We start from the raw sequence: 26,322 nt of genomic DNA on the forward strand, positions 1-26,322 counted from the left end.
TGATTTTTTTTTTTTTTTTTTTTTACAACTGATAGGCAAAATGCAGACGCTCCCTTGAATTCTTCATATATATAGCTGTAGTACGGCAGAGAATGCGAGCACACACAACCTCTCTGTTTAGTTTTTTTCCCTCCTCCAACACCACAACCATCTGTCCCTTTCTTCCATTTCATGTCCCCAAGCAATATCCACACCCCTCTCATAGCAACAGCACGCCGCCGCCGCCCCCCGCGCCTTGCAGTGAATTTTTCTTCCCCTGGATCTTCGCCTCGCACCATGCAGACGGTCCCTTGGCCCTGCCTGACGGTTCAGTGTTCCCCCCTCCCCCACCAGCCGTGCTCCTGTTTCACTCAAAGATGGCGTCGGCTCTAGAGTCCCTAGTCTCTGGCTGCATTTTTAGGCTTGTTGTTGTCTCCGTTTCGCACGGCTGTGGCACCTTCTCCTCGGCGGCTCGACACGAAATTCCGGTGAGTAGCAGCGGAAGCAGGATGGGGGGTTATGAGATTTTTTTTATACGGTCGGCTTTACCCGAGCTTCCCTCGCAAACCAGAACCGGACCAGCTCGGGCTTTCTGGGGAACCGCGAGAGGTAGAGGAAGAGAGGGGTACGGAGGGATGATGATCGCGGAGGTGGGTGGGGGGTACGGAGGGGGGAGTCGAGGCCTAGCTACTCCGCTTCAGCGGCCTTGTCTTCACCGCACCGCAGGCTGTAGCGTTACGTGGGAGGGCGGTTGGTGGAGGGAGGAAGTCAGCGAGGTGGGGACCGCTTGTAGGGACGCGTCTAATCGGACAGGGGCTCCAAACTCATACCAAAGGCTAAGAAGGACACGGCAGAACATGTAATACTGCAGAATCCGCGGCTATCATATCTTCATTTTTGCACTTGCCCGCTAGCCGAGATGGCCGTCTGCAAGTTGCATTGTGCCTTTTACAAGGCCGCGTTCTCACGTTAATATCTGAATGTCATTCAAAATTATATTATTCGCTGTGTTTGCTGCGGCGTGATGATTTTTATCGTCCAAAATATCGGGAGAAGGGGAAACTTATGTCTTTTTGTGCGGGAGCGCTGGCTAACCTCTCGTTTCATGCTGTTTACGTTTCGGGTTAGCGAGTAACGTTAGTAACATAATCGTAATGTTAGCTCGTGGCTAGCTTGTAACGTTAGCTTGCTAAACAACAGCAGTTAGCGGGAAGGCTTGTTATCAAATACTTAGCTGCCTAATATTTATTAGTGAGGGTAAACAGGAACAGGTTACCGACAGGAAACAGTTGGGCAGTGCGACAACTAACTTGGGTTTGATATTTAGCTAGCGTCGCAGCTAATGTTTGCTAACAGTCTGTTTTGACTGCATCATGTTTACGTTAGCAACCCAACTAGCTCAATAGTCAACTTGCTAGTGCAGTTTTTAGGATGCTGTTGTTTACCATTTTTTATACCTCATCATTTAAATGATTATATGATATATTTGTGCCATTTCTAGTAGTTAGCAGAGGTTCTAGTTATACGTGTTTGTTGACAGAATCTGTCATACAGGCTGTGGTTTTGGCAGTGATATCGATGTAATAAGAGAAACGCATGGTTGCATACGAAACTGATGAGCAAGCTGTTTAGATGCAACAGGTATTGGTTGAGTGTTTGCTCCTCTTCATAATTTCTAGTTTTGTTAGTAGTACATGGCAAAACCTCACGGTGCTTTCTAAGTGCAAGCATGGCTTTATTTATATATCTATCTGAGGGCACTGTCCCAGTGTGTTTAAAACTCTGTACCCTCAGTAGCGTTCCCTTCATCTCACTCAAACTCCTCATCTTTAAGACTTAAATTTATTGTTGTCATTTTTCATATTTGCTCAAAAGGTCTTTCACTTTTTCTTCTAGGTTTTGCTAACCTCTTTCTATGTGTATGTTTTTTTTATAATTTCTTTTTTCCTGCAGGGTTTGTCAGCTACTGAAGTGCAATAGGCATGAAGGTGATCAGCCCTGGCTGCTCCCTGGGGTGAGATATCTGTTCCGTCCCAGAGCTGAGAAGCCCAGACTGCTGGTTGAGTAGAAGATGACTAGAGAGAAAAAGTAAAGAAGACGGAACGTGGATGCAGAGAAAAATTCTCATCTTGTGGAATGTCATAATCCACTAAAAACACATTTACTGCATTGGGCTCACCTTTATCATTGAAACACTAATTTCATGTCTTGGAAACCATGATCTCTCATAACTCACATTGAAAACTGGCTAGTTTGCCAGCAACAGGAAACTAACTGAACAGGTTTTATTGTCCATGTATAAGTATTTTGCAACAGGCAAAGTGGGAAACACCTTGTTTTTCTGAGGACCCCTCCTCAAGATCTACTCTACCCTTCCTTTTGTGCTGTGGGAGTTTAAATTGCTTATAGATCTGTTACTTCCTCCACTCCCCCTGCTTCTCGCCAGGGACCGTCACCTGGCTGGGAGTAGGTGGTGGGTGGACCTGATTTTACCAGGTGGAGGGTTGGCTCAGGGGGTTTGTGCTATGGTTAGCTGCTCCCTTCCGTGCTGCTCATACTCAGCTACTGAGGGACTGTCTGTGCGACCCCAGGACAAGGGATAGTAAGCAGGCAGAGGGCAAAGAGGAGGAGGCGGCGGCGCTACGGCGCAGGCCAGGTATTTCCTTGGCTTACAGTCCCTATTTTTTGTGTGCGGTCATTGTGGTAAGGCCCCAGGGCCCGCGCACCCATCCAGACTGCAGCCATGGTGAAATTGGCGAACCCAATGTACACCCAATGGATCCTAGAGGCCATCAAGAAGGTGAAGAAGCAGAAGCAGCGACCATCAGAGGAGCGTATTTGCAATGCGGTCTCCATGTCCCATGGTCTCGACCGCAAAACGGTTCTGGAGCAGTTAGAGCTCAGCGTTAAGGATGGTACCATCCTTAAGGTCACCAACAAAGGTCTAAACTCCTACAAGGACCCTGATAACCCTGGGCGCTTGGCTCTGCCCAAACCCAAAGGTAGTGGCTCCTCTGGAGGAAGCGGAGGAGGAGGAGGAGGAGGTGGAGGAGGAGGTGGAGGTGTCAGCAGCAGTGGCAGCGGTAGTTCTCACTCCCATTCCGGGAAGAAACCGGGACTTGACTGGAACAAGCTGATCAAGCGGGCACTGGAGGGGCTCCATGAGCCTGGCGGCTCCAGCTTAAAGAACATTGAGCGCTTTCTGAAGTGCCAGGCTGATGTGGCAGCCTACTTGTCTGGCAGCGGCTCTATGGGGCCTGGCCTCTTCCACCAGCAGCTGAGGGTGGCCCTGAAGAGGGCAGTGGCTCATGGACGTGTGGCGAAGCAGGGTCCACTGTTCCAGCTCGTCAGCCGCAGCAGCTCCCAGGATGATGGGACCGGGACGGTGTCTCTGGAATCGCTGCCACCTGTTCGGTTACTGCCCCATGAGAAAGACAAGGTAATGTCTCTGCATACGTTTACCACAAGTAAACACATGAAACTGTGTGCACCTCAAGCTTACAAACATTGTTATAATACATTGAATAGTAAACATCTGGTCACATTTAGTATGGGTATTATTGGCATTCCAGATGGATGTGACATTTACCAAAAAGTTTTAGTATAAATACATTACATATCTAAAAAGATAAATGGGTGTAAAGCACTTTGGTCTTTTGGCAGCAGATGTGTGATAAGATCACAGATATCCTGGTGAAGCCACAACTGAAGCTGAGTTATAATTGTGACAAGAAATCTGATCTGGTCTTCAGTTAAAACGTTTTGGGAGCAACAGTGAGAAAGTGAGTGCGATCTGTGAAAAAATAGAAAACACGTTCTGGTTCCTCATGCAATACACACCACACACATTCTTCTTACATAATAACTGCTGCACATCCAGAATTGTCCAGATCTATCAACTGGCAATACCCGAGATATTGATGCTGCATTTGTCTGATTGTTGAAATTGGTTATGACCTGCAAGGCTGTAATTCACTAAAGTATGGTAAGGTCTTTGAATGTGTGACTGTTAGGGGCGAGTTTTCATCCAGCATATAGTGTATTGGTTTACAGTTAGCATATTGCAGAGTTATTTTAGAAGTGGTTGAGAAGGGCTGGGCAACAGTTATAAGATAGGGCACATACCAGTGCGAGCATCTTTCCAATACTGGAGTTTGTATCTTTGTGTTTAAAATGCAATCAATGTGTGTTTGGAAGACCAGGGGTATCAGGTTGGAATACATGTTAGAAAGACATCAATGAACCCAGTTGTTCAGCAATACATTGCTTTGCTGGGTGCGTGTGTGAGTGACAGAATCCCAGGTGTTTGTGTTTGTGCTATGGTCCAGTCTAGCAATACCAGAATGATGCTGGGTGGGCGGCTGGTGGGCCACTTTTCAGCAACAGAGGAGGAGGAGGAGGAGGTCAGGGGAGATTGTCACATGGCTCCCAGCCTCCTGCAGGGAGTGTGGACCAGCTGCAGGGCTGTACCCTGTCAGGAGCTGTCAGGAGATGGGAGGAAGAAAGAAAGAAAGGAAAAGAGGGAATGGGAGGAGCACAGACAGGCGAGAGAGAGGTGGTCTGTAGTGCTGCCAGAGGAAGAGGCCTGGATGACGCAAGCTTCAGGCCTCTGTGACCAGAAAGGGAGAGAGGGGCAGAGACAGAGGGAAAAGAGAGTGAGAGAGACAGAATGAGTTAGAGAGAGAGGGAGAGGCAGACATGCAGGCGACAGAGGAGAGCGGGAACACACCCACTTTTGTAACCTGATCAGAGAGCGCAGCCGCCTGCTAACCTCTGCATGTAAGGGCCAGGGCACACACACACACACACACGTTAACCCGCACTATTGCAGGCAAAGAAAGAAACACAGACTTAAACACAAACTGAATGCATTCTGACTTGAGACCACACACGTGCCACTACTTCAGATGCCTACAGGCATGCAAACGTGCATTTAAACAAACATCATGTAAAGAAACCTATTAGAACTACACACAACTATCTGCCATCGTAGTGGCCCATCATCTGGTCATATGTCAGCCAGGTTATCAGACAGCCAGAAGGATTCTAGACTGGTCCTAAACACTGTTTTGACTGGCTCCTGGCTTTATCTAGCCCTCGTGTGTGTGTGTACATGTCTGTGTACATGTCTGTGTAGCCACAGAAGTTTCTGGTAAGGACAACCATACACGTACACACACAGCAGGATTAGCCTAGAGAGCAGGGTGGAGTCACATGGGGTCTGCCTAACACAGTGACCTGCTTGGCTGCAGATGGTTCACCTCTTAAGACGAACCAAGATCAACAACTTCCTTCCCTGCGACTCAGCTACTTATCGGCTTGCTTCTCCAAATTAACCAAATAAAAAACGCAGAAAAATTAATGCATATATCAGTGAGAAAGCATGGTTTCTGCATAGGTGATTTGATGTTATGTTATTTCATAATGCACCAGAAAGCTCTTATCTAATCTTAAATTCCAAATAAATATTGGCAGAAAGTGTATTTTTGCAAAAGTAGTTCTCCTGCCCCCCTGTTGCATCAGTGATATTACTCATCAATCTGTAGATTATGAATGAAATGTGTGGACATGAATATCAGCATTCTGTTGTTTTGTTTGTGAGATTCCTCTTCAGGCTAGTTAGGTCATGGAGAAGCTGCTGCAGTAGTGAGGAAGTTGACATTGTATCTGTCATACACACAAGCTGGTTTACTCTTCTCTGCTTCTTCTTGTGATGTTGCCTTCATATATTTCTCCAGAGGACTCAACCTTATTGCTGCTCAGTCATGAGTGTTTTACACTTAACCACACTGTTTTCTCGATGTATATTTTAGTCTGTACCTGTGCACATGGCACATGCGTCAAAGAGATAGAAACTGTGTGCACGGCAGACAGAGACTCCTCTGTTCCACTGCTCTTCCACTTGTTCATCATTGCCGTATTGCTCTGCATGATTGCTAACAGTTGCGAATTCCCAAGGAAAGGCGGAGAGAGTGTGTATGAGTGAAGGCTGAGGGGGGAGAAAAAATCAAAGCAAATGGATAAGTGCTGGCTTTGACCCCATTTGCAGGGAGATTTGTGTACTCAACATGCTGATATTTGTTTCAGAGCACTCCTTTCAAACGGGATCCCAGACCCTATTTTTGTCTCTCCTGTCTCCCCCCCACACACCCTAATAGGGTGCCATTGCCAGGTCATGAAGGGGGAGGTGAATGGGGGAGCGAAGTCAACCAGGGGTCATGGATATATAGATGGCAAACTTCATTGCCTCCCTGAGCACCCGTTAGTAGTATGAGGCTAGAGCCATTAGTTGGGATGGGCTTGATGCTGAGCCTTTGTGTGTATATCCGTCTGGGTATATAGTTGTGTGTGTGTGTGTGTGTGTGTGTGTGTGTGTGTGTGTGTGTGTGTGTGTGTGTGTGTGTGTGTGTGTGTGTGTGTGTGAGATGTTCATCCCGTCATAATAGGCAAGAGCAATCTCCCTGTCCCACGGTTGCCCTCTTCTCAACAGCTGGAGTGGGGTGAACCAGAGTTCTTGTTGTCGACGTGCAGTGTCATGGCGAGGACGTGTGAAAAAAGTGATTTGTGAACAAAATACACAGACAGCCACATTCTGATCTCACATACACCGTGTTGTGGTGTTTTCCCTCCAAAACGTCCCACTGACCCCTTAACAGGTTTGGCTAATGTTAACATCCTGCGGCTAATTGTTCCTTTGCTGTTAGTGGTTGTAGAGCTGCTACATTAAGCATCGCTTATGAACCATAGTGGAGATATTTATCCACTGTAATTCATTCCTCTCACCGCCACCTATCTTTCTAAAATCACAAAAATTACCTCTCTGCTTGTGTTTGCTCAAGGTGAAGACATCATGTATCGTCACTCAGAGGACCGTGAATACACAATGCCCCCAGACATCGATTACATGCCTTGGGTGCAACCTGCCTCTTCATCTGTTTCTCTTTCCCCATCTCTCGCTTCTCTACCAACCCCCGTTGGTGCTACATCATGTTTTGTAGTCACAGGAAAGGAGTTTGTGCCTTTGCTGGATGGATGGAGACATTCTCAGGGTTATAGCGCTACGCCACAGGAATGCTGGGAAAATGTCTTAAGTTGCGTGCCATGAAATGGTCTTCCTTGACTCTATTGTCAAACACTCTTGAATTTCAGATTTTGATCCATTTTTCAAGGAGGAGTTGAAACTTGTAGAAATTCTTCATTTCTGCCGCCCATTTCCTTGACAGGCATCTATTGTTTCCATTTTGCCAGAGCCCTGGCCTCAGTTGACCCATTATTAGTGTCTAAAGTTAGAAGGGGCAAGCTCCACTCTCTGATGACACCAGCTTTAACCTCAAGCTGCGCTCCTACCACAGGCTCAGTTCCTTTTTTGACATTTAGCAGTACACACCAGCAGAGAAATGGAAAAACTGTTGAGCGTAATTTATTTAAAGGGTCAGTCCAAACAAATAATAGAACTGCAACAATTAGTTGATGGGCAGAAAAGTAATTGCAAACTATTTTGATAATCAGTTAATTGTTTAATCATTATAAACTAATCTTTAGAATAATTGATTATGAAAACAGTCATTAGTTGCAGCCTTATAGCTGCCTTATAGTATATAGCCATATGCCATATACAGATACTTTTTGTGGCAACATTTTGAGTTATTGCTTCTCATATTTCTGCTGTGACTGAAAAGAATGGATAAGAATAGAAAATCGCAACAGCAAAGTAGTTTTCAAGAAACAGTGTCCCAGTTACTCAAGAAAATCTCCAGACCTCACTGTCACCAGATTTCATTTGGACAATTTCTTTTGTAGATCAACAAAACTGTCTGCAGTAATGCCTGTGACTGTCTTGTTTCACACTAAACAAATATTTGACAGTATTTGTATACTACCAGTGTGAAGCCTTAGCATTGGTCATCATTTGTCTTTCAGTGAAGGTGTTCTATTTTGACCTATCAGAAGCATAAGAACAACCAGGAACAGCTGGAGCTGTTCATGAGTCTACAGAAACAGCAATAGCAGTGGTGTCAGCGCCCAGGGGGAGTAGTTACCTCGACCTCACCAGTGACTGTGATGTGAATGGCATTTGGCACGGGAAGCATAGCTTTGTGAAACCTTGCGTATGGCTAACCTCACCACCCCACAAATAGAGCCAATGTGTTGAGCAGCTGTGGAAGTGACGGCTGGAGCCCGGCCAGCCCTGCTTCGTTTGATGCAGTGATTTAGCTTTGTGCTCCCTGGCTAACCTCGATTTTAATGGACGGTGATGCTTGGCTGAGAGGAGGGCACGTGGGCACAACACAGGGTCCTCCTCAGTCCCTTGTAGATACCACATGGAAATGAGGACAAGTTAATCTCAAGTGTTCAAGGGATTTCAGATCCGAAATGTCACATATACTACGCTATCATCTAATTGATGTCAATTGAATGTCCATTCATGTTTGTGTGCTCTTAAATGAAAGTGGAATAATAGCATATCAAGGTGTGTCTCGTGACTGCCAGCCATTAATCCATGTAATGACTTTTGGAACAAGTGCGTATATGTTTGCGTGTTGTCTCTGCTTGCATGGCATGTCCTGTAACAGTGATCAATGAGTTTGTGTTCAAGGTGGGGGTGGCCATAAGGGAAGTGTGGTGGGGGGTTGCTGCGATTGGACTTCCATGTTAATGAGATCCTTGACTTGTGACGAGACAAGGACAACAGTAATGCTTTTACCTCTTTCTCTTTTCTCCCGTTGCCTTTTATCATTTCTTGCCTCCTCCTCCTCCATTTCTGCTTTTCTATTTGTCCTTCCTACATTGTTCTCTCCTTCCTGTCTCACTCTCCTGTCTTCTGTCTTTGGTAAACAGAAGTATGTAAAGGCAAAACCAGGCTACCATTAGTTTTCTATAACCTGTTATCTCCCTGTACAAGGTCTCAGACAATGCTACATGTTGCCTCATTTCATCTATTAAAAAACAAAATGAAGAAATAGGCAAACACTAGAGCACAATGCCGCAGGATATGGAGTGTGTTTGACATTGTTGTGCTTAAGTGATCCATAAAGCATGGGTGGGTGTGTCAGCTGGGTCATACTAGGGTACCTTCACCTGTCCGTTTGTGTGTAGGCGTGTATTTATAGAGCAACCTGTAACTTGTAAGACATGTTTTTATGGACTTAAGGTGGCATGTCAGGTCCACCCAGTTAATGCAGCTAGTTGCCAGCAGTTGCCATGAGGCGTTTCTTTTTGACTCAACAACATTTTGTTCCTGAATCCTCCTTATGTTGGAAAAAAGAGGAGCACATGCCAGAACGTGAACACACAGGATTAAAATAGACACGCACACATCCACACACACATTCAAGTCAAATGTCGGCCATGACACTTAGCTCAAACAGTCAGTCGATGTTAGAAATTTCTAGAGTGCTGTTGTAGTGTAAGAGCAGTCTTGGCAGCCAGAACTGGCTGATGTAGAAAAGGCTGTAACAGGGAGGAAAACCAGCTCTCAGGAGGAATTTCAGGATTGTGTTTCACCGTTCCAATATCCCTGTCATGGAGGGAGGATTAGCTTTTCATTTTTTAGTATCTGTTGGGGATTCATTTACAGTGGCAGCCAGTAACTGAAGATTCACTGTAACATACGTCTCTATTTGAGGTGTCTGTGCGTGTGTGTGTAGTCTGTGTGTGTGAAAGGCAACGCACGCTCGCTCACTCTCGGCTCATGAGCGAGTGTTTACTCGACCACTCTGAAGACGAGCGGGAGCAGTTGACCTCTTCCAGCGGGGAAAGGGTTAAGCGTCAGGAATGATTGAGGTGTTGGTCGCAGGCAGGCTGCTCAGAGGACTGCTGCTGCAGATTTTCTCTCTTTTACGCTTTCCATTTCAATGGCTCTCTTGCCCTCTGGATTCTTATTTTTGTTTTCGCTCTGCCTTTTTCAGACTCCTCCTCCTCTTTTCTTTCTTTTTTGTTTCTGACTTCCATTTCTCTTCAGTGACTTTAATGGTTTGTTTTGTAGACCAATATAGCTATTTTCCTCATTCATTCAAATTATATAGACATTATTAATGATTTCTTTTAAAACCTTATAGTATTATCCAGTACATGATCACTATTTCATAACTTTTTCACCTGTGAAAATGTGAAATTGTTTCAGAACTAGAGAGCTAGTAAGACTCTGTCTTCCTCTAAATATCCTGCATATCTCTCCTTATCCACCTCTCTCTTCACCACTCATTCTCTACAACCCTTTTCTCTCTGTTTACCTCTTTCTACCCTCACTCCATCCCCCTTGTTTCTCTTTCTCTCTCTGTCCCTGTACTGTGTTATGTGGGTGGGCAAGGTGTAGCGGGGGCTGCTGGAAGCAGCCTGAGTCAGAAGGAAATGAACCCAATAAATCAAGCTTTTGTCCCTGTCTCCTCCCTGCCAGGACCTGGTGCCTACCCAGCTCTCTGCATTTACACCCCTGTCCTGCGGGGAACCTCATAACACCAACTTCAGTGGATGTCATGTTGTTGTTTTATCCAGCTAAATAAAGGTTATATAGTCCTGTGTGGATTGGGAGAGATGTTATGACCTTGGCTGTTAGAAAGTCTTTTTTCATGGTTTTCCAAATTACATCACTATCTAAGACATATAGATCAGAGTATCTAGCAGTTATTAATCACAGCTACCAGGGATATGATTGAACATAAACTCTTCCTATTTTTAACACTGTTATTTCATAGTAAGTTGTGAAAGATTTTGAGTATGCGGATATGTCAAGGAAAATTAGTAATTTGAGGCTCTACAAAAAATAAACTTAATTTTTTACATTGGTGGTATCTGCCTCTTCATTTCTCACACATCATCACAGATCACAGGCTAATTTTCTGCTAAGAGTGCACGTTATTGCACCCACCAGTGGTAAGGTACCACAAGCTACAGCCTCATAAATGAGTTTGAGTATTTGAATCAACAGCTGGCCGACAGTCTCAGTAAAAGGCCAGTTCATGCGTTGTAAAAATAGTATGTGTTACAGGTCTGTTATATTTCATAATATTGTAAGTACATCCAATGTGTGTACAATGAAAACCATTCTTTCACTCTGATACTTGAACCTGTGTGTTAAAAGGGTATTTTGTACAAAAGATGTTCTATTATGAAGTGTCTTAAGTAAGTCCTGTTTCACAGTATTAAAAGATTTGGCGTCACTGTGTCTGTAAAAGCAGTCATCTACCCCAGGCTTTTTAATGTTTTATGTTACAACGTTGAATAATTAGTGGAATAATTAGACTTCTTTGACACAAATTAACAAAAATTACTTGTGTGTCCACTTCAGGTCAGATTTAAGTTTAGTTGTGAGAGCTTTGACACTGCTCAAGTTCTGTCAAGTTTCAGGAGGACTGTGACTGAAGAGCAATTTTCAAATCCTGCCACAAGATCTGGTTTGGTTTGAGGTCTGGATTTGGACTTTTCAACTCCAACAGCAAAGTTTAATATGATGGCCAAAAAGCTTCACTTTGGTGTCATCAGATCATAGACATTTCTTTGTCCTGTTTCTCCCTCATGCCTGCTAGTAAACATCAGTCAAGGTGTCATGTGAGTTGTTTTCAATAGTGTGTATCTCTTTGCTGCTCTACGATAAATCTGAGAATGTGGGAGCGGTTGGGCAATGGGAAGACACATTTGTATGCACAGCGTCTCTCATCTCAGCCATGGAGACCTGTAGCTGCTTCAGTGTCCATCGTTTGCGCTCACACTTTTTGAGGACAGCTTACTCTAGGCAGACTGTGCCATAGTTATAAATCTAGTACTTTTCTCTTGATTGGCACTTTTCAGTAAAGTTACCTTTGATTTGCTTGGAATGTTCTCTGTCCTCATGATACTGTATTTACTACTAAATTGACTATGACATTGGTTGAACCTTCCAGATACAGGAGTATTTAACCTAAAATTATTCTGTATTATCTTGATCAAACAAAGATATTCTTCATTCAAATCAGTGTGTAGCTGTTGATTACTTTGCATTTTAAATTTGTGCATGCATTAATTTGTAAAGATTTTTTTTTTTTTTTTTTTATTTGATCACTGTCAGATTTTTATGGTTAAGTTGACAGCAATACAAATCTGATTTACTTATATCTGTTAGGTAGTGCTCAGTAGTAAGCAAAATGTGTTTGCTGAAAATTACTTGTGGTTTACTCTAAGGGAGCAGTAAGCCCCCACTTCCCCTCAGGGCTTCCAGGCTCCAGAAACTTTCCAAGGAGAGTCACCCTGTGGCCCCTCCACTCCAGGGTTTGTGTCTGTGTGAAGTGCACCTGCATTGCTTCAGGGATGTGATTTTTTTTTTTTTTTTTTTTTCTTCTCTTTTTCTTTTCTTTCTTTCTTTGTGCTTCAAGCAGGTCCTATTTAATGTGTAACAACATGTTAAGTGTTATCCAGCCTTTTGTTTTCCTGGACACAAACCTAGCTTAGGTGTGTGCTCGTCTGCATTTCAGATGATGTATTTGTTTTGCATCTGAGTACACACCTACTGACATGCTTTGTATTTTCAAGGACAAACTAAAAGATTTATGCAGCCCCAGAACTGAATGTCTGATGGCATGTTTCAAAGTAAGTGTCAAATTGGGACATGTTCCAGGAGAATTAAACTCCTCAGCCAGTATTAAAAAAAAAAAAGCACTGAGTTACAGCTTTTGATCAAACAGCTCAGGAATCAGAAAGAGACAGTGGCATGCGATGGCAGCCTGTAACATGACATGCCACATAAATTATACAAGCTCACTCATCACAGTAAATCTCCTGCTCTTCATTATCCCGAACTCTCTTTTCCCAGATCCAATGCTCCATGGTGTCACTGTAGTTTTCAGTCCACTGTCAGCTTGTTAATAACCAGGGCCACAGTCATCCACTGTGGCAGGACAAACAAGGCCACTTTGTTGTTTTCATTTATACAATGAAGCTGTTAAGTTGACTGACAGTCTCAAATTGCATCCCCCTTTCCCTTCTGCTCTGTCCCTCTGCCAGCCGGTTGCAGAGCCCATCCCCATCTGCAGCTTCTGTTTGGGCACCAAGGAGCAGAATCGTGATAAGAAGCCGGAGGAGCTCATCTCCTGTGCTGACTGTGGCAATAGTGGTGAGTGGTAATTTGTGACCAGTAAGACCTGAACTTCTTCAAAAACATCTTAGCACCACTTCAGTCTTTGACTTGGTTACACTTTTCTAGTTTTCTGGTATAAACAACCACAGAGGATGAAGTTCCAACCAGTTGCCTGCAAAACATAGCTGTGATTGAATTAAATAAATGCTAATGTTATTATGTAGTATTATTTTTATTTATTTATTTAAATAAGACTGGAGTGTATTTAGGAAGCTGCACACTTTAACTATTTACAGTGCACACATGCTTTTATCTCCATCTTTTGTCATTTCAACTACTTTTATCTCTTCCAAAAATTTAACTACTTTCAGTGGTTACATTTTAACTTACATTTGCACCGCATTCATTGATAACGCCTCAACCAACATATTACAACGACTTTTACTTCAACTTCACTCAGCACTTGCACTTAAATTTACACTTCAACTTCATTCAGTTTTTACACTTAAACTGAAACTTCAACATCTATTTCAACTGCCATTTTAACTGTTTTAGCCATTTAATTTTTAATGCCACTTTCTTTCAGTAATTCAAAGGCTTCGACTGCAATTTTCTAGCTGCAAGGACTTATTACAGTTCTTTCTAGAATTATTCTTTATAGTAGTTCCATCGTGTTATTTTGGTTATTTCTTTCATTTCATTCCCAGGATGCCCTGCTTAAACTGATAGCGGCAAAATATGAACACAGCAATTGAACATAAACAATGTATGTTTTCAGTCATTTTGAGATCTGATGAATTCCCTATAAAATCTTGTTTTCTCAACCAGGGTTTTTAGTGTTCTTGCTAAGGCCTGAGATTGCTTAGTGTAAGCAGAGGAAAGATTGTGTTCTGCTTCTTTCCTTAGCAGATTTCTGTCCCAGACAAGGCCATCTTGTTTGCTACTCTTCAAACAGAGCAAAAGCACAGCTCTGATTGATTGTCATTTATGTTTGAACACTCTCTTTGCAGCCAGGTTTGATTCAGTGAGGTCTCTAATTCCAAAAGGAGCTTTTTTTTTCTCTCCTACAATGATGCAAGTGGGTCACAGCTGTCAGTCAGCAGTGACAAAAAAAAAGTCTGACGTTGACGCACTTGTTTGTCTATGCTTGTCTATCTACCTTCAGGCCACCCGTCCTGTCTCAAGTTCTCCCCAGAGCTCACAGCACGTGTCAAGGCTCTGTGGTGGCAGTGCATTGAATGCAAGACTTGCAGCAACTGTCAGGATCAGGGAAAGAATGCGGTGAGTGGATGAGCGAATATGGCGGACTAGCAGTCGAGCAGCGTCTGTGTACACTCTTCTCTCTGCTTAAGTGCCAGATAGAGATGCTGATAGACATATCTGTGGTCCTGGGATTGAGCTATTTTAGTCAGGCCTGGCATGATTCCATTCTTTTCTCTCTATTTGTCAAGTTATGAATCATTGGTATGCAAATGTTTGTAGAGAGGTTTAATCATGAGACAAAATGCACAATATACTATCAAGATGCCTATGAGTACAGAGAATAAAATGGAATCAAAGTAGTTGCTTAAACTAGTCGTGGTTGATACTGTCAAAGTATGGTTCATTTTTAATTGGCTACTTCGTAGTAAAGTATTTTAATGTATTTTTGTGCAAAAATATGCGGAAATCTCAACCAAATTTGTAATGAGAATGAGCATAGTTGACTTAATACAGGTACAATTTTGGTCCAATATTTTATTCTTGCTTTCATGTATGCTTATGTACAATACGTCACTACTGAATAAGGTCGCTGATACCCACCTTGTCAAAAAACACATCGAAAGCCTTTGATGATCTTTAACACCTGTGTGTGTCTGTGCTGTACAGGACAACATGTTGTTCTGTGACTCCTGTGACCGGGGCTTCCACATGGAGTGCTGTGATCCTCCCCTTACGCGGATGCCAAAAGGTAAATAAATAGGAACTCTCCTTTAACTAATAACCCACCTCTTTGTTACCTTTACAGCACCCCATGAATGAAACGTGTATCTGTCTATGACCATTACAGTCACAGTAAATGGTTAAAACCCTCTCTTGAGTTTTTGCCTACAACTTTAATGAACACCTAATGCTTCACCATTAAGTACTAATGTATTAGATACATCCCAGAGCATGTTAGTATCTGCACTGACGCCTGTCTTGTATAATCCACCTCAGTGTATGTTAATCTCTGGTTTTCTTTTTCTCTCCAAGGCATGTGGATTTGTCAAATCTGCCAACCCAGGAAAAAGGGAAAGACACTTTTACATGAAAAGGCAGCACAAATCAAACGGCGCTACAATGCACCATTGGGACGGCCCAAGAACAGGTAAAGAAGTGCTTTCAGCTAATGGCATCTTCTTCAGTGTCAGCCTGGTGGAGAGCCGCAGCAAGACAACATGTATCTAAGCTTTTTTTTTTTTTACCCCCTTGCCATTTCTCTTCTCTGCGTAATTTATCAGTATGTATCTATATAAACATGATGTGGGGTTCAGTTGTTGTTCAGTATGTACATATGTAATTCCATAGGCAGAGCTCTTGACCCACCCAGCTCTATTACCTCCTGACACAGTTTTAATCAGACTCCTGACTTCCTCCACAGGCCAGGGCGGCCCTTCAAAAAGCTTGGTGGCCGTGGTCGGCGGAAGCGCTCAGCCTCGGCCAACTCATCCTCTAGCTCCTCCTGCGAGGGTTACCCTGGTGATGACCGGCTGCTTTTTTCGATGCGGGAGGATGATGACCTGTCACAGAGCGGCCTACGCTTCAACAACAAGACCAAGGGCCTTATCGACGCCCTCACAAAGTTTTTCACACCGTCACCTGAGGGCCGCAAGGCAAGGCAGGAAGTGGTGGACTACTCACAGCAGTGCCGCATCCGTAAAAAAGCCAGTCGTAAGGGAGAAGGAGATGACAGGGGGGGTAAGGATTAGCTTTGTTTTTCTGCTCTATGCACAGCACTTCACTACTGTGGCAGGATGAATTTTAGCCTGTAGTTAAACAGCTATGCTTGATGCAAGATATTACATTTTTACTGGTCAAGCAAACAAAACTAATGAAGTTTTTCCATAAAAGTGAGTATTTTATTACCACACGAAGTTAAAAGACTGGCAGCTAGAATCTGTTATAGTAAACTGACCAAAAATGAGTTAATTAAGTTTGTCTATTTGACATGGATATCATAAATAATTGTCGAACTGTGATATAAAATGATGTGAATGGTTGCATTGCGTGTAGTGAAAGAGGCATTAAGCTCAGTAACAAAATGAATATAATCATGCTCAATTCCACCACATAAATTGGCTATAGCTGCGCTTTAATGAGCCATCAACATGATAACATTAAAAGACATACTCTATCTTCATGCATCCTGTTGTAAATTTGCCCTTTTATCAGACTCAATGTAGGGGTTGTCAGGTAGATGGTTTGCTAACAAACAGACTCAGTACTACCAGCTGTTATTGTGATGCATAGACTGCAGTGCTACAGTATTCATTGTACCATTTTAAAAATGATCCAGCCCTGAAGTAACCTATTTGGAAATTGTAGCCCAAGGGTAAATATGGTGTGGAATTGATTTGTCATTTTCTGCCTGAGGAAATTGTTGCTTATGCATTAAAGAAATTGCTGTGTAATTTGAAGTGGCCAACTGCAGTTCTATTTCGACTGACGTTTCTGAGGCCAAAAACACATTGTCTCAAGTGCCGCACAGTAGAAGAAAATAAATGTGTCAGAGAAAAGACACCAGGAGCATTCAATTCAAGTTCCACTAGCACCCATACTTGTGTTTTGACCCATTTTTGAGATTTTGTTGTATAGTTGATAGTCTGTTTACCAAGTTTTGTGACAAATCCAGAGTTTTGAAATGATATAATTCAACCTGTTTATCCTAGATATGTATAAAAGCCACATCAGCCAAATTGATAGCTTAGTCATTAAAAATATATGTGCATCTGTAGTGATATGACGCTTAATATATTGCTATCTCTGATGTATTGTAGTCATGTATTACCAAGTTGACATATGGCACAAATATGCACAGTAGGTTTTGCGTTCACCCAAATGAAGTGACACACATTCTCTGAGCACTTCATGTCTTGTGTATATGAAGGCTAACTCTAATTGCACTGTTAAGTAAAAGCAAAGTAGAGTGTACTAATGAAAGAGCATAGTGGCAAAGGACCTTCAACCCATTTAGGATATAGTATGCCCCCCACCTACACGCTGGTCTTTAAACCCATCCCCTGTGGTAAATCAGCAAAATTCATCCTGCTTTAGAAAGAGAAGGCTGTTTATCAGGGTTTTTTAAGAAAATCTTTAACTGGGTATAAGTGCCTCGGTGCTGTCTGCCCTCTGTGGCAGTAGCACCATTGTAAAAATCAATCAGCAGACATCTTGGCACCCTGTCTAGCAATCCTCTCACTAGATTTGCATTAATGTCGACCCTGTGTTTCAATCCCCAGACAATCAGGAAGGCAGCGACTGGCGTGACGACGATGACAAACTGCCTGGCCACGAGAACCTGACGGAAAAAGACATTGAACTGTTCAGACACATCCAGGAACTGGCACTGCAGGTATACAGACAGAGAGACAAAGTATGTAACGTCTTTAAAATTTGGTGGATGGATAGAGATGGGACAATGGGAAGGGAGGAACTGAAGAGGGGCCAAATTTTAGTGTGAGACAGCATCCCAGGCAACCTGGGAGAGACCTGAGAGTCTATGACTGAGGCTGCCAGGTTAGTGTCATTGGATGTGATATTTTGTAAACATAAAGTGTGCAGAGGAGGAGCTGAATTTCAGTGTTGATGAAAATGTGGTCAGAAAGGGCCGAGTCAACAGCAGCCAGGTTGTAAAAGATCGTCACTGGCTCAGATGAGGTCTGTATGATGTAGGCATGTTTGTGGATGAAAAGTCAATGAGCTGTGAGAAACCAGTGTATTTTAGCACTGAAAGAAATTAATTTGCCATGGAACAGCTGCCAGGTTCAGCATGTATACTGAAATCGTCCATTACCATAGATGCAGGGCACATGGGGCAGAGCTGGGTTTAGGATTCAATGAGGATCAAAGGTATTGTTTTAAATGACCAAAAGATGCAAACAATAAGGGGTGGTTGAATGACAATAGCTTCACTATAAGGCAACTAAAGTATAGTGTTCTAGGAAATTTGCTTGAATTTCACATTCTGCTTTGGATTGATGGCAAACCTTACTCCCTGTTTGGATGGACAGGGCAGGTCAGTGTAAGACCATACCCAGTAGATTAGAGTGTACAAGGCCTTTGCCTAGTCTCAGTTTGACACACAAAGTTTATTCTAGTGTCAAATCATCTTATGTTTGATGGAGTGAACACTAAACAAGGCAGCTCTAATGGCAGTGTCCTGCAATGACAGGTTAGCCAGTAGTTACGGAGAGGAAATGTAAATTAGTCACATTAATGCCCCATTTCATCCTATTACTGCAACAGTAGATTGACCAGAGTGGGTTGACCAGTGTTTAAGTGTTTGATGCCGACAGAGGAGTCAGAGTTAATGATGTGTGAAAAGGGCTGATGTGATAATTAAGGCTGAGTGGGAGTGGAGAAGAGTACATGATCATTGTAAACGGCAGGCAGGGATGTCCAAATCAGTTAAAATTCTCCAGCAATGCATCTTGACAGCTTCACTTGTAACAGTATTGTTAGCAGGCAGCCTGGTCTTTCTGAGAATCCAAAAGTGGTGAGAATTTGTTGCTTTTTGCCTGTACTGCTGATATGTTCATATGCCTGATTGGACTCGCAGTGTCCTCCCTACCTGTCACGCTGGAGTGTAAGATCCTAGGACAGTAATGCATGATCTGCCTGCTCAATGATCTGCTAATCCCTCCTGTAGTAAACTTGGAACTGACCTTTCAAGTCTCTCCTTCCCTTTCTTCCTTCATCTTTGTTGTTCACGCAAACAGAAAGTTGGGGTGACAGGTCCACCGGACCCTCAGATGCGCTGTCCATCAGTTATCGAATTTGGCAAGTTTGAAATCCAAACGTGGTATTCATCTCCCTACCCCCAGGAGTACAGTAGGTAAGCTAATGCTCCATAATGAAGCACAACCGCATAATGTACTTAGCTCATAGTTCTGCTTGTCAATGTAGAAATTACCACTAGTGTAATGGAGCTCAATTATAAGGTTGTTTACAGTACCACCTACTTTGGTTGGTACTTAGCCAGAGCCAGGGAGGCAAATAGATTCTGGTTTGCTGAGGGTATAGTATTTTTTTAATTTTTTTTTTTTTTTTTTCATGCATTTAACTGTTGAATAAAATTTGTCCAACTATTCTTGCCAGTTCTGCTTTCAGTAGGCATTTGAAAATTGTGAAAGACAAAGAATATTAAAATAGAATAAAAGCTTACTGACCCCTTCACAGCAAAAATATCAATATTAACTCTTAAAATGTTGTTCAAATCCTTTGGGTCCACGAGATGTGAAAAGAGTTGCAATCTGCTAATTATGCCAACTGCTTGTTTTGTCCAGGCAACAGCCCAAAACTCTCACATAGAAAAATAAAACTATCATAGACCATTAAGGAAATCCGGAAAATATTCATGTCTGAATAGCTGGAACCAGAGAATTAGATAGAATGAAGAATTAATCAATTTGCAAAATACTTGCTGATTAATGTTCTTTCAATTAACTAATCAGTTAATCAACTGTCCATTTCAACTCAAGTTGTAACTTTTTACAACCATTTCTCACTTTTCCTTCTTTCCCTGAACTCCCCTTTTTTTCTCCGTTTCCAGACTACCCAAGCTCTACCTGTGTGAATTCTGCCTGCGCTACATGAAGAGTCGCAGCATCCTTTACCAGCACATGAAGAAGTGCAACTGGTTCCACCCCCCTGCCAATGAGATCTACAGGAAGGATGATGTCTCTGTATTTGAGGTGAGGAACTGTTCAGAAAGATTGACTGAATGATGGCAATAGTTAATGAATTGAAAGACCAGAAGACAGACAATATAATGTAAGTGACTGGTGGTGGAAGACACTCTAACAGAGAGAGACAGGCCTTCTGTTGAACCTGCAATCTGCTGCTATAGCCAGATCTCTTACCAAATTTTCTCACCTCAAAATTGCACCTGGAGTTCTAACTCTAGCCCTTGTAGTCACCTGAAAACACACAAGCATTTTTGATATAGTCACAGTACAGAGCAATGAATCCTTTCTCAAAAATGTGATCCATGCTTTCCATAGACTTTTACCAAAACCCACTAATTGCTATTTAAGACTAGGAATATCAGCATAATTACAGATTAATCATATGCATGGCACACCACTACTTTGCAACCATCTTTATGAATATACAGCATCAGTCAAAACGAATTCCTAATTATGATTAATTGACCTCCATCCCTAGCACATTGGAATATTCTTTCATTGGGAAAAATCGGTGTTGTTATTACAAGTATTCCTAATTACCATTGACAGTATAGCTGTTCTTCTTGCTTTCATTGCTCAGCAGCAGATTCAGTGGATTGTTGCCTGCAGGCCATGGCCACTGCAGCTCCTGTTTTCCCCGCGCTGCAGTCCATCCTCACTTGGAGGAGAGCAGAGATAACTGGCGAGCTGCCAATCTGAACCTCCTTTCTCCTTCCCTTTGCAGCTCTTTGTTCCCCTCCTCTGCCCTCTCTATCTGTCAGGGTCTCCAGAGACTCAGCTGAGATCATTGCTTGACAATAACTTCTACTCCATTCTCTTTCACTTGGCTCCTCAGCTCTTAAACAGCAGCATAAAGATGTACTTTTGGACTGTTTCTGGGACTATAAAAGTAGTCAGTTAGGAAACTTTCTGTTGTACTAATGTGTTTTTTCACTAATCCCACAACAGGTTGATGGGAATGTGAGCACAATCTACTGTCAGAACCTTTGTCTGCTGGCAAAGCTGTTCCTGGACCACAAGACCCTCTACTATGATGTGGAGCCCTTCCTTTTCTATGTCCTGACCCAGAACGACAACAAAGGTTGCCACCTCGTCGGTTACTTCTCCAAGGTATGGCCATGATGCTCCCAACATCATTCCTATGCTGGGTCCAGCTTCCCACAGCCTCTGAGCGATGTTACATTAGGTCTTTATTTTCAGTGCCCACTCCACTATGGCTCTTTCATTTTTCAAAGAATACATAGCTTTGTAAATTATAAACAACCTGCACAAACTTAACTGACACAACTAAATGAACCAAAATGGAGAAAAAATATATTCAAATTAAACAAAATTGAAACGCACTGGCATCACCCCACAGTGGTGCATTCCCACAAACATACAAATGCTCATGTTGTGTCTCAGATAAACACTGGGTGCTTTGAGCTCTGTTGCCCCTTTGTGGAGTTTGCAGTTGCAGGTGCTCCCATCAACATGCTAGCACGCTGCCAGAATATAGCAGTTGGCAGGCAACACAGTACCATCAACATCAACACCCTGCTGTACACTCTCAACATGTTCCGTGATCCATGATTTTTTGTCTGTGTCTTTGCCTCCTCTCCAGGAGAAGCACTGTCAACAGAAATACAACGTATCATGCATCATGATTCTTCCACAGTACCAGCGCAAGGGCTACGGACGGTTTCTCATTGACTTCAGTAAGAGCATCAGTCTTAAACAAAACACTTAACAACTCCAATAACTGCAAAATATATCTTTTGATACTTTTTCCCTGTGATAGATGAAATTGTGATAAATTCAAAAATAGAAAAATAGTGCGTTGTATATCTGTAATATCTAAAATGGTGTCTGTGTGCTTGGTTTATTCTTCACTCCCTGCAGGCTACTTATTGTCAAAGCGTGAGGGCCAGCCAGGATCTCCAGAGAAGCCTCTGTCGGACCTAGGTCGGCTGTCTTACATGGCCTACTGGCGCAGTGTGGTGCTAGAGTGTCTCCATGAGGTCCGCGACCGGCAGATCACCATACGACAGCTTAGCAAACTGACAGGGATCTGCCCGCAAGACATCACCACCACCTTGCACAGCCTCAACATGCTGGAGCAACGAGGAGACAGGTCAGAGACAGGACCCGGCATACACTCAGGAACACACCACATTATTTAGTCCTATAAATGCGTCAAAGACGCACTCCAGTGGTTGAAACTGTTATCCCACGTAGTTGGAAGTTCCTCTCAGACTGCTTAGTTTCACAGGTACATTGTTATGTAAACATCATTCTCAGTGAGCTGTACCTGTTTTACTATTTCCATCATTATTTCCCCTGCATACTATACAGTATAACTTAGTACAGTGCAGTAAGAGGCAGAAGGAGTATCTGGTTGCCAGAGAAATAAGTCACAAAGTATTGAAGGCTCTTGTCAGGCTTAACCCAAATGAAACAGAATATACCCAGTAGCCAGGTTACACATTTCATGTAAACCAAGCCAGCATTTAAAGTAGACTTTTTCATTCAATGATCGTTATCATTGCTCATTACTTACATTGTTCCTATAATAATATGTGGGTCCAATCTGATGTATTTAAATTCCACTGTCCATTAGTATTTGTAAGGTGTCCTTAACATTCATTAATTAATTTGAAACCCTGGAAGCACATCTTCTAAATCACATTCTTAATTACAGTGAAATTAAGATTTTGCTGCATCTCCATCTAAGCAGCCAAAACATCTTGCTGAAGTGGCCCACTAACTGCAACACACTGTGGGTAACACTTACATGCAACCAAGCCATTTGACATGTTTCTAATATTCTTCCCAAATTTCAACAGTAGGATTGAAAAGGAAGCATGATGGGCAGTTGGCACAGTATAATTAGCACTTTTTCAGTTTATGCCAGGAAATAATGCACTGTCACTTAGAGTATCGACCTGTGAAACAGGGTTTTTGGGGCACAGTGATGTAAACAAAGACATAGGTCAACAGCAGCACCAGAAAGAAGTGGCAAAATGTCACCTAATGGTGACGTTGTGAAGCTCTGTTTTAAAACCCATACACTGACCACCCTTCGAATGCAGGTACACGTAGACATGAGTAGTCTCATGAATTTACATACCTCTGGCAGAATTTGTGAAATATTGGCCATTTTTTGGAAAATTTGACTGATCGTGCAGAAACTTTTCTTTATGGATTTATTATGGATAGTGGTCAACTGAAGCCATTTATTATCACGCAATTGTGTGTACGCTTTTTAAATCAGAATGATATCTGAAATGACCCAAATGGCCCTGATCAAAAGCTTACATACCCTTTAATGTTTGGCCTGATAATATACACACAAGTTGACACAGAGGTTTAAATGGCTATCAAGGATACGTTTCCACACCTGTGACTTTTTTGATTGTATTTAGTGTGTGTATAAATGGTCGATGGGTTTCTTAGCTCTTTAGAAACCCCTGCACATTAGATCCAGGACTGCACTGACTTTGCCGGATACTGAACCATGGCGAAAGCAAAAGAAGTGTCAAAGGACGTGCGAGAAAAGGTAGTTGTACTTTATAGATAAGGAAAAGGATATAAAAAGGTATCTAAAGATTTGAAAATGCCAATCAGTAGTGTTTCAACTCTGACAAAGAAGTGGAAAATTAGGCATTCTGTTGATGTCAAGCCACAGTCAGCTGGACCAACAAAGATTTCAGCCACAACTGCCAGGAAAATTGTTCAGAATGCAAAGAAAAATCCAAAACTCCACAAGGAAGAAAGCTGTTACTGCGCCAACGCTACAAAACAGCCCGCTCACAATATGCCAAAGAGCACCTGTACAAGCCTCAAAACTTCTGGAACAAAGTCATTTGGAGTGATAAGAGCAAAATTGAACTTAACGGTCACAACCATAAACGCTATACTTGGAGAGGAGTTAACAAGGCCTATGACAAACATCACATTATCCCTACTATGAAGCATGGAGGTGGATCACTGTGGATTTGTGGGGTGTGAGCCACATTGGCAAAGGGATTTTAGTCAAAATAGATGGCAAGATGACTGAAGCATGTTATCAGAAAATACTAGAGGAACATTTGCATTCATCAGCCTGGAAGCTGTCCATGGGACGAATTTGGACTTCCCAACATGACAGTGATCCAAAACACAACAGGGCCAAGTCGACACTTCAGTGGCTACAGCAGAAAAAAGTGAAGGTTCTGGAGTGGCCATCATGGTCTTCTGATCTCAGTATCATTGAGCCACTCTGGGGAGATCTCAAACGCGCAGTTCGTGCAAGACAACCCAAGAATTTAATGGACCTGGGGATTTTTTGCCGAGAAGAATGGGAAGCTTTACCACCTGAGAAAATAAAGGGGCCTCATCACAAAAGACTGCAAGCCATCATTTAGGCTAAAGGGGGCAATACATACTATAAGGGCACGCAAACATTTGAACAGGGACTATCTCAATATTTTCTTTAATTCTATGCTGTGATGACTTATAGTTTAATTTGAATTCCATTAAAAAATAAAAGAAATGTGTTTTGCCTGATCAAACGTGTTTTCTTTAAAGAATGGTACAAGTCTTACAAAATCTACCAGGGTATGTTAACTTATGTGCAGAACTGTATCTACATGCACACAATTAACCATACACATATGCACACAATACTTCACTTGGGCGTTGCAATCTAACATTAACACATAGGTGTGGATGCACACACATATATACTGACACACACAATCACATTCATCTAATTTATCTACATGCGTATGTAGAAAAAATATGCATACAGAGTTCTAATGCTCTTATTTCTTTTTGCTGGGGTTTTGTCAGACTTGTCCTAGTGCGAAGGGAGAAGCTGGTGACTAACCACATGGCCCGTCTCAAGGCCCGTCCACGACAACTGGAGGTCGACCCCGAGTGTCTCCGCTGGACTCCCGTCATTGTAACCAACACCGTGGTATCTGATGCTGATGGAGATGATGATGATGATGACGAGGAGGATGAAGAACCAGAGAAAGACAACTACAAGGAGGTAAACGTAATGAATTTATATGCTTCAAGTGGAGATAACAGATTGATCTTAAAGTTGCTGTACTTTATTATTGATTTCTTATTGATTTTATTTTACTTTATCTGTAAATAGATCAGACCAAGTCATAAGGTCCCTCCAATGTCCTGGCACATGCGCCAAGGGAAGAAGAGGGATGAGGAAGAGGAGGACGAAGAGGACGAGGAAGAGGAAAGGAAGGGCTTCTTGGGGTTTCCCATTAACCAAAGCTCTCCAACTTCCCCTCCTGTCCGCTTTCCACCCCCTGTCCAGCAACCACCACGACCACTTCCCCCAACAAATGGAGAACGCAGACCACGGGGGCGACCACCCAAAAACTGGCCTTGGGGCAAGGTGAAGGACAGCACGCGGGTGGGACGGCCACCTAAGATTCGCCCCGTGGAGGATGAGGATGATGAAGAGGAGGAGATAACAGAGGGAGGAAAAACCACAGGCTCTGCCAGCAGCCCCCCTTCCCTTTTCTCACTGGAAAAACAAGCAGAGTCCACAGCCTTTTACTCACTGGACATGGCCAGACACGCCTCCATAACCCCCACACGAAGAGGGCGGCCCCCAAGGAAAAAGAGAGGCCCTAAGCCCAGACTGACTGAAGGGCCTGGAGAGGGGCTGGCTCAGCTTCCTGTGGTTCCCAGGTTAAATGAGTCTCCACCTGTCAGGAAGAGCTGCTTCAGTGAAAGCAGTGAAGAAGAAGATGACGATGACGAAGATGATGAAGAAAGGAGGCCATCCTCCCCACCCATCCTCACCAAGCCTGCCATGGGGCTCAAATGCAAGGTAAGAATCTGTTTTCAGATTTATTGATAATGGGATGAAATCTCAGAATTAAAATTGATTCATAATCCTTCAGACAAATTTTTTTGGGAACTTTTTCAGTTGTACTTGGAAGAGGATTTATAACCATGCCATGAAATCTTCAATAATGTTCTTGATCGCAGTCAGTCTAGGTACTTTAGGTCTATAGTTTTTTAGACTAAATTCAAAGGCACACCTAATTCTCCACCCTGTTTCTACCTAGAAGCCCCTGAGGAAACGTCGCTTTCGCCAGCGCAGCCACCCTCACAGCAGCGTAGTGACAGAGACTATTTCTGAGACCACAGAGGTGTTGGATGAGCCCTTTGTAGACTCAGACTCAGAGAGGCCTATGCCCAGGTTGGAGGAGGAGACACCCCTGGGCCACCCAATGCGCCGTTACCCCCCAGCCCGCTCTGCTCTGAGGTTGTCAGACCCAGCACCCAAAAGGGGCCGGCACTCCAACCTCTCAGATTCAGAGGAAGACGGTGAGCAGACAGGGTTTTGAGGCCAAACTTGGCACGATT

At 43.0% G+C, this 26,322-nt stretch overlaps 1 protein-coding gene across 4 annotated transcripts in view; it reads left to right on the top strand.

Annotated features, from left to right (window-relative positions):
• The first annotated feature begins 289 nt into the window (after positions 1-289).
• Positions 290-26,322, top strand: part of kat6a (K(lysine) acetyltransferase 6A) — a 31,872-nt gene continuing 5,839 nt past the window's right edge. Inside the window, exons 1-16 of one of the 4 annotated variants that reach the window (XM_040154507.1) lie at positions 290-467; positions 1,933-3,418; positions 12,955-13,063; positions 14,193-14,308; positions 14,897-14,978; positions 15,263-15,377; positions 15,651-15,967; positions 17,509-17,621; positions 18,988-19,103; positions 19,821-19,962; positions 20,905-21,066; positions 21,560-21,653; positions 21,838-22,069; positions 24,769-24,970; positions 25,082-25,780; positions 26,022-26,283. In XM_040154507.1, the coding sequence (XP_040010441.1) occupies positions 2,723-3,418; positions 12,955-13,063; positions 14,193-14,308; positions 14,897-14,978; positions 15,263-15,377; positions 15,651-15,967; positions 17,509-17,621; positions 18,988-19,103; positions 19,821-19,962; positions 20,905-21,066; positions 21,560-21,653; positions 21,838-22,069; positions 24,769-24,970; positions 25,082-25,780; positions 26,022-26,283 (3,457 nt within the window). In that variant the 5' untranslated portion in view covers positions 290-467; positions 1,933-2,722. Of the gene's footprint in view, positions 468-549; positions 589-739; positions 839-1,932; positions 3,419-12,954; positions 13,064-14,192; positions 14,309-14,896; positions 14,979-15,262; positions 15,378-15,650; positions 15,968-17,508; positions 17,622-18,987; positions 19,104-19,820; positions 19,963-20,904; positions 21,067-21,559; positions 21,654-21,837; positions 22,070-24,768; positions 24,971-25,081; positions 25,781-26,021; positions 26,284-26,322 lie in introns of those variants that run through there. The other 3 variants (XM_040154511.1, XM_040154509.1, XM_040154508.1) reach the window with 3 other exon arrangements.

Source organism: Xiphias gladius, chromosome 19 (assembly GCF_016859285.1).
Source record: "Xiphias gladius isolate SHS-SW01 ecotype Sanya breed wild chromosome 19, ASM1685928v1, whole genome shotgun sequence".
NCBI lineage: Eukaryota > Metazoa > Chordata > Actinopteri > Istiophoriformes > Xiphiidae > Xiphias > Xiphias gladius.